The sequence below is a fragment of the Mytilus galloprovincialis genome, chromosome 6 (genome assembly GCF_965363235.1).
Source record: "Mytilus galloprovincialis chromosome 6, xbMytGall1.hap1.1, whole genome shotgun sequence".
Lineage (NCBI taxonomy): Eukaryota > Metazoa > Mollusca > Bivalvia > Mytilida > Mytilidae > Mytilus > Mytilus galloprovincialis.
In genome coordinates this window covers 66,754,732-66,774,375 of record NC_134843.1, presented here as the reverse complement: position 1 = coordinate 66,774,375, position 19,644 = coordinate 66,754,732, and the positions used below count along the sequence as shown (strand labels likewise).

The 19,644-nt window shown below is 31.0% G+C and overlaps 1 protein-coding gene across 1 annotated transcript in view; it reads left to right on the top strand.

Annotated features, from left to right (window-relative positions):
- The first annotated feature begins 6,083 nt into the window (after positions 1 to 6,083).
- Positions 6,084 to 19,644, top strand: part of LOC143080153 (uncharacterized) — a 30,144-nt gene continuing 16,583 nt past the window's right edge. Inside the window, exons 1-2 of the mRNA XM_076255881.1 lie at positions 6,084 to 6,237; positions 17,925 to 18,236. Of these exons, the coding sequence (XP_076111996.1) occupies positions 6,183 to 6,237; positions 17,925 to 18,236 (367 nt within the window). The 5' untranslated portion in view covers positions 6,084 to 6,182. The remainder of the gene's footprint in view (positions 6,238 to 17,924; positions 18,237 to 19,644) is intronic.

Genomic DNA, 19,644 nt, shown 5'->3' with positions numbered 1-19,644 from the left:
TGGTATAGGTACCGTGTAGTTTCTGATCTGCATCTAGATCTAATTGATTCTAATATCTTTCGACTATTGACTGAATCAGATGCATGGTCTGGTAGGTGATTGTGTGGTTGGCAAATCTTTGAAGGTACATCATTTCTTGTGCATATTGTAGCCCTGCAATTTCTGTCTATGGACTTCCAGGAGATCCAAGTATCTCTTTTGTTGTTCTGGCGGTATGTGTAGCCATTGTATATCAGATGGTTTGATGGGAATACATTTTTTTTAACTTTTTGTGTTGCACGATGGGAAGGATAATTGAATTATTAAGAATTTTCTAATTGCATAAAATTCATACAACTGAAACTTTTATGAAATAAAGGGGAAAAAAACTTTCCTACTGACTAATGTTTTATTGTAGAATTTGTTTTGATTTCACAATTTTTTAAATCATAAAAAGTGTATTTTTATAAATAAATATTAAAATGGTAATCCAAGAGAAAAAAATATCCCTAATTACATATTGTTATAAAAACACAGAGGTTTAACTTGTTTATTTAATTTTTTCATCTAATTCACATTTCGCCTTAGTACATTTCCCATATCGCCTTAGTTTTTTTACCTTTTTTACCTGGAATTCACAACTAAGGCGAAATGGGAACACACCAACTAGTCTATATATCCTTCATATCATGTGTGTCAATGTCCCAGGAGCAATTAATGTAGTGTTTTGCATGTTTATATTTCGGCATCATTGTCACAAGTTTAACAGAGGGGATCTGACATTTTAAATTTTTTAAGGTGGGGGTAAAAAGAAATAGTGAAGTATTATGAAAAGGGGGGGGGGAGAAAATGTTATACGTTTCAAAGCCCCTCCAGCCAGATAGAAAATGATAAAATTCTATTTTAGCATAGGTGTACTGAAAATTCGATGTTTTAATTTAAATGGCCTAGCTATTAATAGACTTGTAGGAAATCAGGAAATACGAAACAAAGATTGAAAATAAAAACATAGATACTATTTTTTTGATCTGCTAACCGCGTTGCGTGTTTAAAAGGTGGTAATTTTAAGGGATGACATCAAAAGATCGATGTAGGATAAAAAAAAAAAAAAAAACTTAAATCAAATAGTTTGGGGGTGGGGGGGTCAACATTGCTGCAAGTTTTGTTAATCTAAAATCGATTTTACATATATCCCTATTGGTCAATCAATTTTTCCTAAATTAAGTTAAGAGGGGGGTCAGTGAAAAAACTATGTGAATTAAGTTTTTTATCCTTTATTGAACTTTTGATGTCGTCCCTAAATGAAAAAAAAACGTTACATTTTGTTTCGTTTCGGCATTCTGTTTCAACTCGGCCGATTCCGTACCCTGATAGAAGGAGAGTAGCGGATTCTACCGAGGATTGCCGAATGTCGTTTCGGTTCATATCGCTAATCTGGTTACCTGACACTGAGACTACTATACCATGTTGCATGTTGTCGTTCAGCTATACAAATGATCCAGTTTTCAGTGTCTCGTTTTCAAAATGGAAATTACCTAGTATATTTATAGAATAAGATGTGAACATGTTGACCTAATATTGCCATTATTGGTTGTGGACAAGAAGGTACGGTATGTGATATCAGAGACATATATTATGAAGATTTTGATGATTTTTGTGTAGAAAGGCACACCTTAATATTTGTTTAATATGTTTAAAACCTTTTCTTTCCAAATTAAAGTAACTCGCTATATTTTACTTTGCGTAATTATTATCTCATGGCATGGTTGGGAGAGGGGGGAGGTCGTTCTTCCTCAATCTATGCTTTTGAATTGGGCCTAATGGTTGGAACCCCTTTCTCTCAATCGGCAATCCTCCGGTGACTCCGCTACTATCCTTCTGGATGAGGTACGTACGGAATCGGCCGAGTTGTGAGGAATTTCTCTTTTTAGTATATTACTAGAAGTCTATAGATACACTGTATTGACGTATTCAGGTATTGCCTGTCAGAAATAGGCAACTTTTTTTTAATATTTATCCAAATGTTTCTTTCTTTAATCATGTATAATAATCAATTTGAGGTAATTATTACGCTTGTTCATAGGACATTATTTACCCTTATTTGAATGGACTCTTGCACTTCAATTTATAGGGAATTTGCACTTTTAAAAAAAGGACATTAGCGCTTTAATCTATATACAACATTTGCTCTTTTGCAATATTTTCTTCTAATGAATCTCCTCCTATTTTGTCTGGGGCATAGGACTGCTAGGTTTGACCTACTTATTATGTTAAAATATTCCCTGAGGACTGAGGTTGGAAATTTGTTTGGATGAACTTCAAACCCATAAGGTTAAGTAGTTGACTTTTTAGGGGAAATTCATCATCCTGGCTTTTAAAATTAAGTATAGAACAATATCACGAGATTGCTAGTTAGCCAATCAGAATAACGTACATTGTATTATAATGAAACATCTAATGTAATTATTAATTTTTAACAGATGAGGTGTAAAGCTTGAGTTGTTACATTGTGTTAGTTGACCATCATCCTCCTTTTATGGAAAACCTGTGTGATAAATCTATTTTTTCCTAGAAAAAAATTTCAGAGTTTGCATGAATGTTTTAATTTCCACTACTGGAACTTGTCTCTGAATTTTTTTTCCGATATACAGTACTACCTGTGACATTATCTTATTCATGGTGGCCCTTAACATTATGTCCACCATGGTGGCCCTTTATGTCCATCATTATACCCCCTGTTGCTTAATCAATACACAAGGTATTAATCATAAACTAGTCAAGGATAAAGGGAAATCTTGGGTGCATTGAAGTGTTAAAATGATATAACATACAGGTCATATGTCTCAGGTAAAATATACATACATGTATATGTGTTTGTCAAATTCAATAACTGTGATTATGTCAAAAAATTCAAAAACAAAATGAAATAATAAAACTATTTGAACAAATAGCTTTATATATTTTTTTTAATTGACTCATGACTATTTGTTTGACAATATACCTTTTAAATAGCTTTTAATCAATTTTAAAAGTTATTTTTTACATGTACTTTATGGTAAGAAGAATAAATGAATATCATCTTCTAATATAATGCAAACTTTCCCAATGCCTGCCTTTTTCTATTGAAAAGGTGTTATTCAAATTAATTTTCTTAATTCAAAATGGTTTATAATTAGATCATTGTAGATAGACTGATCTGCATTCAACACTGTTTTACAAATGTTAAAAAATGTTTTTAGGACTTATTCTAAATAAAATTAAGGCAATTCATTATTTCTCTATTGAATAAAAATATCCGAAATATTCATTACAACAATATTTCATAATATTTTTATTGTCATATAAACATATTGTATTTAGTTTGTGACAAAAAAAACCAATTATAATGCAAAGATATAGAAATTAACACATGGAATGTTTTTTTTTAGGTTTCTGCCCTCAGTTCTAATTTACGACTATTTTATAAAGGAGCCAATATTTTAAGCATGTTCATATATTGAGGTTTAGCATTTCTTTCATTTTATTATGAGAAGGTAAACAATTTTCAAAAAGATTATCTCAAGTTATTTTGGTAATTTTACAATTAAGGAAGGAGTGTTCTCCATTGTCCAGCAAGTGGCGAAGTTTACATATTCTATCCTTTCTAGGAATTATATATTGTCCACTATTTTCTATTTCTAAATTATGACCAATAACTCTCTACTTTAGGGACACATTTGAGTATATACAGTTTTTATCAAAGTTTTTATTCTTAAATCTATTTTTAAAAATATTCTTATATTTTTCTTTAAATTAATTTTTCATCAAGGTCTTTAAAAAGGTTTAATTCATTCAAGTCCCTGCAATTATTAACTTTATCTCAAAGGCCTGGGTTGAGGGAAATATTCTTTCCAAATGTATACCAAGAATATGTACATGTATCATGCCAGTCCAGCAATTTCAACAATATAATGTACACACAAAAAAATGATTTAATTAATAGACCATAAAAGTGTCACCATCTATATAAGTGTACTTTGTCAAATTTTAGCCTTAATAACTGACAGAAATTAGCCAAACCAAAGATAACATATTTAATTAGTTCATAGTTGTTTAAAAAAGCAAGACAATTTTTTTTTCATAAGATTCACTTCATTCAGAGATGGGAACATTTTTCATTATGATTAGCATTTTTAATGAGTTTTTATCAAAATTTGATGATAACTAAGTTGACATTTGGAAAATAAGTCTCTTCAACAATGCAATAATTGTTCATGCACAACTCCTATTTTCAGATTTAAATAAAATAAAGATAGACAAAAATGTTTTTTTTTCCTAAACTGTATAGTGATATTTGTAGTTCTCCTAAATGCTTATAGATGTTATCAAAATTAATTGTAAAAGGATTGATACTGATCAGTCTATTTTGTTAAGAAACAGGCTTGTTAAAAATTACTTGCCTCATGATTTCTTTAAAAATACCATTTGCTTGATTATAAGTTATTATTAATAATAATTCATTAAATAATGCAAACAAACAATTGAATAAAGAACATCATGTACATTTTTTTTTTACTTAAAATATAATTATTTAAAATCTGTTGTCTTTCAAATGCTAGTCAATAACTTTATCTTTGACTTTTTTTTGTTTTTTTGCTATTCAAAATTCTTACCAAGATGAAATTAAAATAATAAGAAACAAAAATATACAAAAATGAATATAAAAAAAAAATAAAAAATAAAAAAAAATAAATTTGAATAAATTTAAAGACAGATAAATCAATAAATAATGTAAATTAACAAAGAATAAAACAATATTTTATTCTACATTTTCAAAAAAAGGTGAAATGTCATTTTTAAAAAGAAACCTGAGTAACCTGTACAGGTAAATTTTAATGAAACATACAAGCTGAAAACTTCAACCTTGATTGATTTCAACAGGTAACATAATTAGATAAATTTAACATCAACCTTTGTTTTATGACCCTAATAAATGGCCAACATCTCAAGATTGAATACCCCAATAAATGGCCACCATTTGATGTTGACCATGCAAGAGGGTGGACATAATTAAGAGGATGTCACAGGCTGTACTGTACATTTTGTACTTTAAAACATGAGATATTAAAGTGGTAGAGAAATATAATTTTTGAAACTTCAATACTTTTATATGGCATGGATCTAATCATTTTCTGCAGAAATTAAGGGGGCTCGCGGGTCTAAATCGATTTTTTTTATCTAATATAGGATTTCGATATATTTTTCTATAAATGAACTTTGTCTTATACTTAATAGAAAAATCAAATAAAAAAATGGGGTCACCGTTCATTTACGCTCACAATCTCCCTTCGAAAGAAGCATACATTTTTGTAAATGTCCTTTTTTTCTGTTGAACTAATAGGAGAAATAGCGGTAATATCGAAATAAAAAAAGAACTAAATTACAGAAATCGCTTAAATTTTACAATTATTTAGTTTATGTACAGCTTATTCGAAAACAACAATAAAAAATATAGGTCACCGATGAGTTAAAAAAGATATTTCAATTTTAATGCCAAAAAATGACATTTTTGCACCAAAGGGAGATAATTTGGAGCTTTTTCAATGATATCTACATTTTAAAAGTCAGCTGGGGCCAACACGAATTGATTTTTTGGAATGATTTTTGTGCCATATGATAAAGTAACAACTACTTAAGGTAATTAATAAAATTTGTAATGAAAAATAAGTGTTTCATTTTTTTCTGAAAATTTTATACCCGTGAGCCTCCTTAAGCCATAGATAAACCAATGCAATTCTGCTAATATTAAAGGACAAGGTATGATGAGGGCCGTTTCTGCCCCCCTTTTTCCAGATTTTGAAACTTTGTAGCTGGAACCCAACCCGCCCTTGGAATGAACTGCAGTAATTTATGCTCATCCACATAGCACCTTACTTTATTGTGCTATGTGCTCAAATCTGTGCAAACTACGACCTTGAGTTGAAAAGGCAATAGCAATGTATAAGTGATGAATTGGCTATTTAATAAAACCGTTGCTAGGCAACCTTCCTTAAATTCACCGGAACACAAAAAAATCATTGTTTTGTCTAGTTTCTATACAAAGACTATCAATGATCTATCTAAACTTATTCCAGAAGGGGGCCAAAAACGCCCCTAATCATACCTTGTTCTTTCATGTTACCATGCTTATATATATGAAATCTCAATTATTTATTTACAGATAAATGGATAAAAGGATACTGTTTATTTTAAATGTTGTGGTCTTAATCTGTGCCAAAGGTAAGATTTAATTTATGTTAGAAGATATCTGTAAATTTGTTGAATGGCTAATGATTCAGATTTTTTTAAATGTATGTTATAATCTTGCAACCATTGTTGACAACAATTTGACCTGAAAAAAGTAAAACCAATCCACAAGATTCAAACGTGACTTGTTGTTTTTTTGCACACGGCACCATCATGAAACACCTCCTCTGATTCAAACCTAAAATGTAAGGCATATTTTAATGATCCAGAACAAATTTCATCTGTTCTTTGATTTGTTCAGTATGTCTATCTGTCTGAATGTAAAAAATAAATAGCTTTTTGAGATGGTGACTAGAGTATCAATTGCTTGATTGAAACTTGTACAGATTGATGACAAAGAAATGGAGAAGCCTATATATTGGTTTTTGGGTTAAAATTCAAAGTACAAACATGTAGTTCCTAACCAAATTTGGAAAAAGTTTCTTGGTGGTAACTTGAGTTTCCAATGATTTGTCGGAACAGTACAAAATGTACTTGTACAGTTCATCAGTCAGGGGACTTACTTAAATGAGTGATTTTTAAATCACTTATTTAAGTAGCAAATTAGAAATTTTGTCATAAATTGTGATTTTGTAGTTATACTAAAATTTTAAACACATAGGTTTAGATAATATCTTTTCATCAGTAAAATTGAACTAGAGGCTCTAAAGAGCCTTTGTCGCTCACCTTGGTCTATGTGAATATTAAACAATGGACACAGATGGATTCATGACAAAATTGTGTTTTGGTGATGGTAATGTGTTTGTAGATCTTACTTTACTAAACATTCTTGCTGCTTACAATTATCTCTATCTATAACAGTACTTTCTGTGGAAAATGTTGTTGAAAATCTTCAAATTTTAAGAAAATTGTTAAAAATTGACTATGAAGGGCAATAACTCCTTAGGGGGTCAATTGACTATTTTGGTCATACTGACTTATTTTTATACGACCGCAAATTTTGAAAAAATTTTCGTCGTATATTGCTATCACGTTGGCGTCGTCGTCGTCGTCGTCCGAATACTTTTAGTTTTCGCACTCTAACTTTAGTAAAAGTGAATAGAAATCTATGAAATTTTAACACAAGGTTTATGACCATAAAAGGAAGGTTGGTATTGATTTTGGGAGTTTTGGTCCCAACATTTTAGGAATTAGGGGCCAAAAAGGGCCCAAATAAGCATTTTCTTGGTTTTCGCACCATAACTTTAGTTTAAGTTAATAGAAATCTATGAAATTTTGACACAAGGTTTATGACCACAAAAGAAAGATTGGGATTGATTTTGGGAGTTTTGGTTTCAATAGTTTAGGAATAAGGGGCCAATAAAGGGCCCAAATAAGCATTTTTCTTGGTTTTTGCACAATAACTTTAGTTGAAGTAAATAGAAATCTATGAAATTTAAACACAATGTTTATGACCACAAAAGGAAGATTGGTATTGATTTTGGGAGTTTAGGACCCAACAGTTTAGGAATTAGGGGCCAAAAAGGGACCCAAATAAGCATTTTTCTTGGTTTCGCACCATAACGTTAGTATAAGTAAATACAAATCTATGAAATTTAAACACAAGGCTTATGACCATAAAAGGAAGGTTGGTATTGATTTTGGGAGTTTTGGTCCCAATAGTTTAGGAAAAAGGGGCCCAAAGGGTCCAAAATTAAACTTTGTTTGATTTCATCAAAATTGAATAATTGGGGTTCTTTGATATGCCGAATCTAACTGTATATGTAGATTCTCAACTTTTGGTCCCGTTTTCAAATTGGTCTACATTAAGGTCCAAAGGGTCCAAAATTAAACTTAGTTTGATTTTGACAAAAAATGAATCGGTTGGGTTCTTTGATATGTTGAATCTAAAAATGTACTTAGATTCTTGATTATTGAAGTTTTTTGGTCCAGTTTTCAAATTGGTCTACATTAAGGTCCAAAGGGTCCAAAATTAAACTTTGTTTGATTTCATCAAAAATTGAATCCTTGGGGTTCTTTGATATGCCAAATCTAACTGTGTATGTAGATTCTTCATTTTTGGTCCTGTTTTCAAATTTCAAATTCTACATTAAAGTCCAAAGGGTCCAAAATTAAACTAAGTTTGATTTTAACAAAAATTGAATCCTTGGGCCTCTTTGATATGCTGAATCTAAACATGTACTTAGATTTTTGATTATGGGCCCAGTTTTCAAGTTGGTCCAAATCAGGATCTAAAATTATTATATTAAATATTGTGCAATAGCAAGTCTTTTCAATTGCACAGTATTGTGCAATGGCAAGAAATATCTAATTGCAAAATATTGTGAAATAGCAAAATTTTTTTTAATTAGAGTTATCTTTCTTTGTCCAGAATAGTAAGCAAGAAATATCCTATTGCACAATATTGTGCAATAGCAAGAATTTTTTTTAATTGGAGTTATCTTTCTTTGTCCAGAATCAACTTAAATCTTTGTTATATACAATATACAATGTATATACACTTTTTACTACCAACTGATAAATTTAAATAATCTTTACCATTCAGTGATAACAAGCAGTTTTTTTATACGACCGCAAATTTTGAAAAAATTTTCGTCGTATATTGCTATCACGTTGGCGTCTGCGTCGTCGTCGTCGTCCGGCGTCCGAATACTTTTAGTTTTCGCACTCTAACTTTAGTAAAAGTGAATGGAAATCTATGAAATTTTAACACAAGGTTTATGACCACAAAAGGAAGGTTGGTATTGATTTTGGGAGTTTTGGTCCCAACATTTTAGGAATTAGGGGCCAAAAAGGGCCCAAATAAGCATTTTCTTGGTTTTCGCACTATAACTTTAGTTTAAGTTAATAGAAATCTATGAAATTTTGACACAAGGTTTATGACCACAAAAGAACGGTTGGGATTGATTTTGGGAGTTTTGGTCTCAACAGTTTAGGAATTAGGGGCCAAAAAGGGGCCCAAATAAGCATTATTCTTGGTTTTCGCACAATAACATTAGTTTAAGTAAATAGAAATCAATGAAATTTAAACACAATGTTAATGACTACAAAAGGAAGGTTGGTATTGATTTTGGGAGTTTAGGTCCCAACAGTTTAGGAATTAGGGGCCAAAAAGGGACCCAAATAATCATTTTTCTTGGTTTTCGCACCATAACGTTAGTATAAGTAAATAGAAATCTATGAAATTTAAACACAAGGTTTATGACCATAAAAGAAAGGTTGGGTTTGATTTTGGGAGTTTTGGTCCCAACATAATAAGGGGCCCAAAGGGTCCAAAATTAAACTTTTGTTTGATTTCATCAAAATTGAATAATTGGGGTTCTTTGATATGCTGAATCTAACTGTCATGACTGTGTATGTAGATTCTTAACTTTTGGTCCAGTTTTCAAATTGGTCTACATTAAGGTCCAAAGGGTCCAAAATTAAACTTAGTTTGATTTTAACAAAAATTGAATCCTTGCGGTTCTTTGATATGCTGAATTTAAAAATGTACTTAGATTTTTAATTATTGGCCTAGTTTTCAAGTTGGTCCAAATGGGGGTCCAAAATTAAACTTTGTTTGATTTCATCAAAAATTGAATAAATGGGTTCTTTGATATGCCAAATCTAACTGTGTATGTAGATTCTTAATTTTTGGTCCAGTTTTCAAATTGGTCTACATTAAGGTCCAAAGGGTCCAAAATTAAACTAAGTTTGATTTTAACAAAAATTAAATTCTTGGGCTTATTTGATATGCTTTATCTAAATATGTACTTTGATTTTTGATTATGGGCCCAGTTTTCAAGTTGGTCCAAATCAGGATTCCATATCAAGTATTGTGCAATAGCAAGAAATTTTCAATTGCACAGTATTGCACAATAGCAAGAAATATCTAATTGCACAATATTGTGCAATAGCAATTAATTTTCAATTGGAGTTATCTTTCTTTGTATAGAATAGTAGTTGATAATATATGTTGGAAATTTGCCAGACATGACTATGATGTCATTTTCTATTTTTATTTGCCAATAACTTTATGTAAATAACTTCATTGGAAATTTGCCAATATAAAATGTTGCTGATGAAGCTTTTTTTCCTTATCTTATCTAAAATGTTTTTAGATAATGTATGTTGGACATTTGCCAGACATGAATGACTATGATGTCATTTTCTATTTTTATTTGCCAATAATTTTATGTAAATAACTTCATTGGAAATTTGCCAATATAAAATGTTGCTGATGAAGTTTTTTTTATTGTTTTATACAATAAACAATGTATATTCACTTTTACTACCAACCAATCTTTACCATTCAGTGATAACAAGCACTATATTTTACATTTTAATATTTTATGATGTATTTAAAAGAGTAGTTATTGTTGCAAACTCCATTAGAAATTTGAATTGATATCAGTTTTGGAAAAAGGGAAACGGGGATGTGGAAAAAAAAGGGGGGGGGGTTAAATTTTTCTCATTTCAAATTTCATAAATAAAAAGAAAATTTCTTCAAACATTTTTTTGAGAGGATTAATATTCAACAGCATAGTGAATTGCTCAAAGGCAAAAAAAAACTTTTAAGTTCATTAGACCACATTCGTTCTGTGTCAGAAACCTATGCTGTGTCATGATCAACTATTTAATTTTAGATTTAAAAAGTTTGAAGAAGAAATCTTTAATTGATTTGTAAAATCTTGACATTTGTTGTGTGTAAAAAAAAACCATGTAATGTCAAAAATTTGATCACAATCCAAATTCAGAGCTGTATCACGCTTGAATGTTTTGTCCATACTTGCCCAAACTGTTCAGGGTTCGACCTCTGCGGTCGTATAAAGCTGCGCCCTGCGGAGCACCTGGTTACATCTTAATATTTTATGATGTATTTAAATGAGTAGTTATTGTTGCAATCTCCATTAGAAATTTGAATTGATATCAGTTTTTGAAAAAGGGAAACGGGGATGTGAAAAAAAAGGTGGGGGGGGTTAAATTTTTCTCATTTCAGATTTCATAAATAAAAAGAAAATTTCTTCAAACATTTTTTTGAGAGGATTAATATTCAACAGCATAGTGAATTGCTCAAAGGCAAAAAAAAACCTTTTAAGTTCATTAGACCACATTCATTCTGTGTCAGAAACCTATGCTGTGTCAACTATTTAATTTTAGATTTAAAAAGTTTGAAGAAGAAATCTTTAATTGATTTGTAAAATTTTGGCATTTGTTTTGTGTAAAAAAAAAACATGTAATGTCAAAAATTTGATCACAATCCAACTTCAGAGCTGTATCATGCTTGAATGTTTTGTCCATACTTGCCCCAACTGTTCAGGGTTCGACCTCTGCGGTCGTATAAAGCTGCGCCCTGCGGAGCACCTGGTTAGTTCTTACTTTGCTGTACATTATTGACTTATTTGTAGATCTTACTTTGCTGAACATTATTGCTGTTTAAAGTTTATCTCTATCTATAGTAATATTCAAGATAATAACCAAAAACAGCAAAATTTCCTTAAAATTAGCATTTCAGGGGCAGCAACCCAACAACGGTGACCGATTATCTGATTCATCTGAAAATTCCAGGGCAGATAGATCATGACCTGATCAACAATTTTACTTCCTGTCAGATTTGCTCTAAATGCTTCGGTTTTTATACGACCGCAAAATTTGAAAAAAATTTTCGTCGTATATTGCTATCACGTTGGCGTCGTCATCTGCGTCGTCGTCTGCGTCGTCGTCGTCGTCCAAATACTTTTAGTTTTCGCACTCTAACTTTAGTAAAACTGAATGGAAATCTATGAAATTTTAACACAAGGTTTATGACCACAAAAGGAAGGTTGGTATTGATTTTGGGAGTTTTGGTCCCAACATTTTAGGAATTAGGGGCCAAAAAGGGCCCAAATAAGCATTTTCTTGGTTTTCGCACTATAACTTTAGTTTAAGTTAATAGAAATCTATGAAATTTTGACACAAGGTTTATGACCACAAAAGAACGATTGGGATTGATTTTGGGAGTTTTGGTTTCAACGGTTTAGGAATTAGGGGCCAAAAAAGGGCCCAAATAAGAATTATTCTTGGTTTTCGCACAATAACTTTAGTTTAAGTAAATAGAAATCAATGAAATTTAAACACAATGTTAATGACTACAAAAGGAAGGTTGGTATTGATTTTGGGAGTTTAGGTCCCAACAGTTTAGGAATTAGGGGCCAAAAAGGGACCCAAATAAGCATTTTTCTTGGTTTTCGCACCATAACGTTAGTATAAGTAAATAGAAATCTATGAAATTTAAACACAAGGTTTATGACCATAAAAGGAAGGCAGTTTTGGTCCCAACAGAATAAGGGGCCCAAAGGGTCCAAAATTAAACTTTGTTTGATTTCATCAAAATTGAATAATTGGGGTTCTTTGATATGCCGAATCTAACTGTCATGACTGTGTATGTAGATTCTTAACTTTTGGTCCCGTTTTCAAATTGGTCTACATTAAGGTCCAAAGGGTCCAAAATTAAACTTAGTTTGATTTTGACAAAAAATGAATCAGTTAGGTTCTTTGATATGCTGAATCTAAAAATGTACTTAGATTCTTGATTATTGGCCCAGTTTTCAAGTTGGTCCAAATCGGGGTCCAAAATTAAACTTTGTTTGATTTCATCAAAAATTGAATAAATGGGATTCTTTGATATACCAAATCTAACTGTGTATGTAGATTCTTCATTTTTGGTCCTGTTTTCAAATTGGTCTACACTAAAGTCCAAAGGGTCCAAAATTAAACTTAGTCTGATTTTAACAAAAATTGAAATCTTGGGGTTCTTTGATATGCTGAATCCAAAAATGTACTTAGATTTTTTATTATGGGCCCAGTTTTCAAGTTGGTCCAAATCAGGATCTAAAATTATTATATTAAGTATTGTGCAATAGCAAGTCTTTTCAATTGCACAGTATTGCGCAATGGCAAGAAATATCTAATTGCACAATATTGTGAAATAGCAAATTTTTTTTTAATTAGAGTTATCTTTCTTTGTCCAGAATAGTAAGCAAGAAATATCTAATTGCAAAATATTGTGCAATAGCAAGATTTTTTTATACGACCGCAAAATTTGAAAAATTTTTCGTCGTATATTGCTATCACGTTGGCGGCGTCGTCGTCGTCCGAATACTTTTAGTTTTCGCACTCTAACTTTAGTAAAACTGAATAGAAATCTATGAAATTTTAACACAAGGTTTATGACCACAAAAGGAAGGTTGGGATTGATTTTGGGAGTTTTGGTCCCAACATTTTAGGAATTAGGGGCCAAAAAGGGCCCAAATAAGCATTTTCTTGGTTTTCGCACTATAACTTTAGTTTAAGTTGATAGAAATCAATGAAATTTTGACACAAAGTTTATGACCACAAAAGAAAGGTTGGGATTGATTTTGGGAGTTTTGGTTCCAACAGTTTAGGAATTAGGGGCCAAAAAAGGGCCCAAATAAGCATTATTCTTGGTTTTCGCACAATAACTTTAGTTTAAGTAAATAGAAATCAATGAAATTTAAACACAATGTTTATGACCACAAAAGGAAGGTTGGTATTGATTTTGGGAGTTTTGGTCCCAACAGTTTAGGAATAAAGGGCCCAAAGGGTCCAAAATTAAACTTTGTTTGATTTCATCAAAAATTGAATAATTGGGGTTCTTTGATATGCCGAATCTAACTGTGTATGTAGATTCTTAATTTTTGGTCCCGTTTTCAAATTGGTCTACATTAAGGTCCAAAGGGTCCAAAATTAAACTTAGTTTGATTTTAACAAAAATTGAATCCTTGGGGTTCTTTGATATGCTGAATCTAAAAATATACTTAGATTTTTGATTATTGGCCCAGTTTTCAAGTTGGTCCAAATCGGGGTCCAAAATTAAACTGTTTGATTTCATCAAAAATTGAATAATTGGGGTTCTTTGATATGCCAAATCTAACTGTGTATGTAGATTCTTAATTGTTGGTCCTGTTTTCAAATTGGTCTACATTAAAGTCCAAAGGGTCCAAAATTAAACTAAGTTTGATTTTAACAAAAATTGAATTCTTGGGCCTCTTTGATATGCTGAATCTAAACATGTACTTAGATTTTTGATTATGGGCCCAGTTTTCAAGTTGGTCCAAATCAGGATCCAAAATTATTATATTAAGTATTGTGCAATAGCAAGAAATTTTCAATTGCACAGTATTCAGCAATAGCAAGAAATCTTCAATTGCACAGTATTGTGCAATAGCAAGAAATCTTCAATTGCACAGTATTGTGCAATAGCAAATATTTTCAATTGCACAGTATTGCACAATAGCAAGAAATATCTAATTGCACAATATTGTGCAATAGCAAGAAATTCCAATTGGATTTCAATTGGAGTTATCTTTCTTTGTCCAGAATAGTAGTTGAATCAACTTAAATCATTGTTTTATACAATATACAATGTATATTCACTTTTCCTACCAACTGATAGATTAAAACAATCTTTACCATTCAGTAATAACAAGCACTTTTTTTACATTTTAATATTTTATGATGTATTTAAATGAGTAGTTATTGTTGCAAACTTCATTAGAAATTTGAATTGAGATCAGTTTTGAAATAAGAGAAAGGGGGATGTAAAAAAAAATTGGGGGGGTCAATTTTTTTCATTTCAGATTTCATAAATAAAAAGAAAATTTCTTCAAACATTTTTTTGAGAGGATTAATATTCAACAGCATAGTGAATTGCTCAAAGGCAAAATTTTTTGTTTAAGTTCATTAGACCACATTCATTCTGTGTCAGAAACCTATGCTGTCAACTATTTAATCACAATCCAAATTTAGAGCTGAATCCAGCTTGAATGTTGTGTCCATACTTGCCCCAACCGTTCAGGGTTCAACCTCTGCGGTCGTATAATGCTGCGCCCTGCGAAGCAACTGGTTTTAATTGGAGTTATCTTTCTTTGTCCAGAATCAACTTAAATCTTTGTTATATACAATATACAATGTATATTCACTTTTTACTACCAACTGATAAATTAAAATAATCTTTACCATTCAGTGATAACAAGCTGTTTTTTTACAACTTAATATTTTATGATGTATTTAAATGAGTAGTTATTGTTGCAAACTCCATTAGAAATTTTAATTAAGATTAGTTTTGGAATAAGGGAAAGGGGGATGTGATTAAAAAAATTGGGTTCAATTTTTCTCATTTGAAATTTCATAAATAAAAAAGAAAATTTTTTCAAACATTTTTTTGAGAGGATTAATATTCAACAGCATAGTGAATTGCTCTAAGAGAAAACAAAAATTTTAAGTTCATTAGAACACATTCATTCTGTGTCAGAAACCTATGTTGTGTCAACTATTTAATCACAATCCAAATTTAGAGCTGAATCCAGCTTGAATGTTGTGTCCATACTTGCCCCAACCGTTCAGGTTTCAACCTCTGCGGTCGTATAAAGCTACGCCCTGCTGAGCATCTGGTTGAGTTATAAGCCAAAAACTGCATTTTACCCCTATGTTCTATTTTTAGCCATGGCCGCCATCTTGGTTGGTTGGCAGGGTCACCGGACACATTTTTTAAACTAGATACCCCAATGATGATTATGGTTAAGTTTGGTTAAATTTGGCCCAGTAGTTTCAGAGAAGAAGATTTTTCTAAAAGATAACTAAGATTTACGAAAAATGGTTAAAAATTGACTATAAAGGGCAATAACTCCTAAACTGGTCAACTGACCATTGTGGTCATGCTGACTTATTTGTAGATCTTACTTTGCTGAACATTATTGCTGTTTACAGTTTATCTCTATCTATAATAATATTCAAGATAATAACCAAAAACAGCAAAATTTTCTTAAATTTACCATTTCAGGGGCAGCAACCCAATAACGGAATTTCCGATTCATCTGAAAATTTCAGGGCAGATAGATCTTGACCTGATGAACAATTTTAGCCATGGCGGCCATCTTGGTTTGTTGGCCGAGTTACTGGACACATTTTTTTAACTAGATACCCCAATGATGATAAGTGGAAGTATTTTTCCTGTAAAGTTCAAGGTTTCATCTTTCAGATTATGTAATAAAATTCTACTGTTCGTGATAAAAATTTCACTGTTCAGAGGTGTTGAAATTAGTGGGGGTTATTAGAATAATGATACTTAAAGAAGTGATTTTTTTAAAGAAAATTAAGGTACAAATGTATGATACTTAAACAAGTGATTTTTATGTCATTATCCTAGATTCAGTACAAGGTCATCACCTGACATGATCTGGTCATCCTAGACAACACAGATGTTGGTTCTGATAAGTTTAGAAACATAATTAGTCCCTGGATCATTAGTATTTTATATTTAAAACTACAATAAAATTAAATCACTTAGTCTAGTGATAAATTTGTACTACTTAAATAGGTGATTATTAAAGAAAGACAACTCTAACTTACAACCTTTATGAACATAATGTTAATTGAATCAGTGATTTAATAACCACTCATTTAAGTAAGTACCCTGACTGTTCATTCTTTGCAGTTGTGAGATCTAGAAATTATACATTGATCTTGGGGGTTATTGTCCTACAATGTACATGTAACTATTCAGGAACAAACATGTTTCTTGTTTCAGAACAATAACTTGTGTACAACATGTACAAGTGTATGGATTTCTATGAAATTGTATCACAAGTTTCCATACCTCAAAGCGAAAAATCAAATTGATTTTGGGAGTTATGGGCCAGACAAAACCTTTAGTAATTGAAATTGTATCATACTAAGAATTGAAACAACTCTCAATCCAAGTCACAATTTGTAAAAGTCTTGAATACTTGGGTTCATTTGAATCTAACCAATGTATTAAATTTTGATTTTGGGCCGTTTTAATTTTGAATTGGTCAACATTGAGGTCAAGAAGGTCTAAACTTAATCTTGTTTTGATTTCATCAAACACAATTAACATGATTAATCAAATTAAATCAAATCAAGTTTATTGTACAAAAGCAGGCCTCCAGCCACTTTTTTTTTGAAAGTGTACATAACCATTTCCTTCAAAAACAAAAACAAATTTTGTAAATCCTGCCATTTGATTTGTTGCCATGTTTGCTGTATTGACTTTTGTTTGCTTTATATCCTGTTCATCTATAAATTTTTGATTAAAAATGAAGAATTATTAATGAAGAATCACAAAAATAATTTAGTGAATTGGTAAATGGACAATTGCAGGTCTCACTTCATTTAACCATGTTAACAGTGAACACATCTCTGGTCAAGGTTTAGTTTGGACTGCTTTCTAAATTAATTTAAACACCTTTTTTATTGGTCACCCAGTACAGTAAATTATTTTGGATAAAAATTTCAGTTTAAAAGTAGAACTCACTATTGAATCAATAGTATTGATTTTCACTTTTCTGAAACACAAGAAAACAGGTAGTCAACATTTTAATAATTCAGAATTTTTATGTTTAAATATGTCTTAGTTTGTCGTTAAAACTTCTCTCAGCATAGCTAATTTGTTAATAACCAGTGTGTTTCCTCATTTGTTCATTTTTCAAAACCCTCCCTCTGGCTTTCCCTTAATGTGGAATAGGTTTGTATGAGGCGGGTATGAAATTTACATTTCATTTGTATCTCATAGAATTTTCAATTTGTTATGCTTCATTCTTTATATTTATTAAGATACTTCTTAGCCAGAGTTTATTTGTCAGTTATAATCTATGATTGATCACATGGTATTTCATTTTTATTATATTCTTGACATTTCTGAATTAATTTGCTTATTTTAGTGGAATGGAAAGTAGAAGAAAAAATTTCAAGATATGGAGAAGACTTAAGACTGCTTTGTACCACTGAAGAGTATTCTATTGATGGACACGAGATTAAAAGATGGGAAGGTGGACCTAAGCAGAAAATGCTGACATTAAATGGAGCTCCTGACGAAGAGGTTGTAATGAAATATAACATGTCCATGCGAGAAGATGGTTTTGATTTGATCATAAAGAATGTTTCAAGAGATGATTTAGATGTTGCATATGAATGTACTTATAGATTTAAATCATCAGGCAAAGTTATGTTGACAACAGACGATGCTTTTGAAGGTTTGTTGAAAACATTTAGTTGTAATCCTCTCAAATAATTGAAAAAAAAAAAACAAATGTGTATTCTTTGCAGCCATTTTCCTTGGCATTATATTTTTATACCCCACGCAACGAAGTTGGGGAGGGTATAATGTTTTTGACCCGTCTGTCAGTCCTGTTTCTTGTCATCGCAACTCCTCTCTAACCACACAACAGAAATTCATGAAATCTCTTTAGATAATAAGGACATATTATGTAGATGTGCATATACATTGTGTAGACAGGAAATTACGATTCAATATTTTTTATGACAATGTTGGGACGTGGGGTATGTGAGCGTGCTCACTAAGGTTCTTTAATAAGTAAAAGATTTAATTGTAATAAAGCTCATTTGTTGTAAAGTAACAAGAATACAATCTACTTTAAAAAACATTTTTTTTTAACAAACTGGTTAACTGTAACTGCATGTTTATATCATTGAAAAAGCTCAAAATTATCTCCCTTCGGTGAGAAAAATGCCATTTTTTTGCAAAAAAATTTAAATAACTTTATTAGCTCATCGGTGACCTATATTTTTTATAATTTTTTTTTCAAATATACTGTTTTTTAACTAAACTATTGTAAAATTTAAGCGATTTCTGTAATTTAGTTCTTTTTATACGACCGCAAAAATTTTAATTTTTTGGTCGTATATTGCTATCACGTTGGCGTCGTTGTCGTCGTCGTCGTCGTCCGAATACTTTTAGTTTTCGCACTCTAACTTTAGTAAAAGCGAATAGAAATCCATGAAATTTTAACACAAGGTTTATGACCACAAAAGGAAGGGAGTTTTGGTCCCAACATTTTAGGAATTAGGGGCCAAAAATGGCCCAAATAAGCATTTTCTTGGTTTTCGCACTATAACTTTAGTTTAAGTGAATAGAAATCTATGAAATTTAAACACAAGGTTTATGACCATAAAAGGAAGGTTGGGTTTGATTTTGGGAGTTTTGGTCCCAACAGTTTAGGAATAAGGGGTCCAAAGGGTCCAAAATTGAACTTTGTGTGATTTCATCAAAAATTGAATAATTGGGGTTCTTTGATATGCCAAATCTAAATATGTATGTAGATTCTTAATTTTTGGTCCCGTTTTCAAATTGGTCTACATTAAGGTCCAAAGGGTCCAAAATTAAACTTAGTTTGATTTTAACAAAAATTGAATCCTTGGGGTTCTTTGATATGCTGAATTTAAAAATGTACTTAGATTTTTAATTATTGGCCTAGTTTTCAAGTTGGTCCAAATGGGGGTCCAAAATTAAACTTTGTTTGATTTCATCAAAAATTGAATAAATGGGTTCTTTGATATGCCAAATCTAACTGTGTATGTAGATTCTTAATTTTTGGTCCAGTTTTCAAATTGGTCTACATTAAGGTCCAAAGGGTCCAAAAT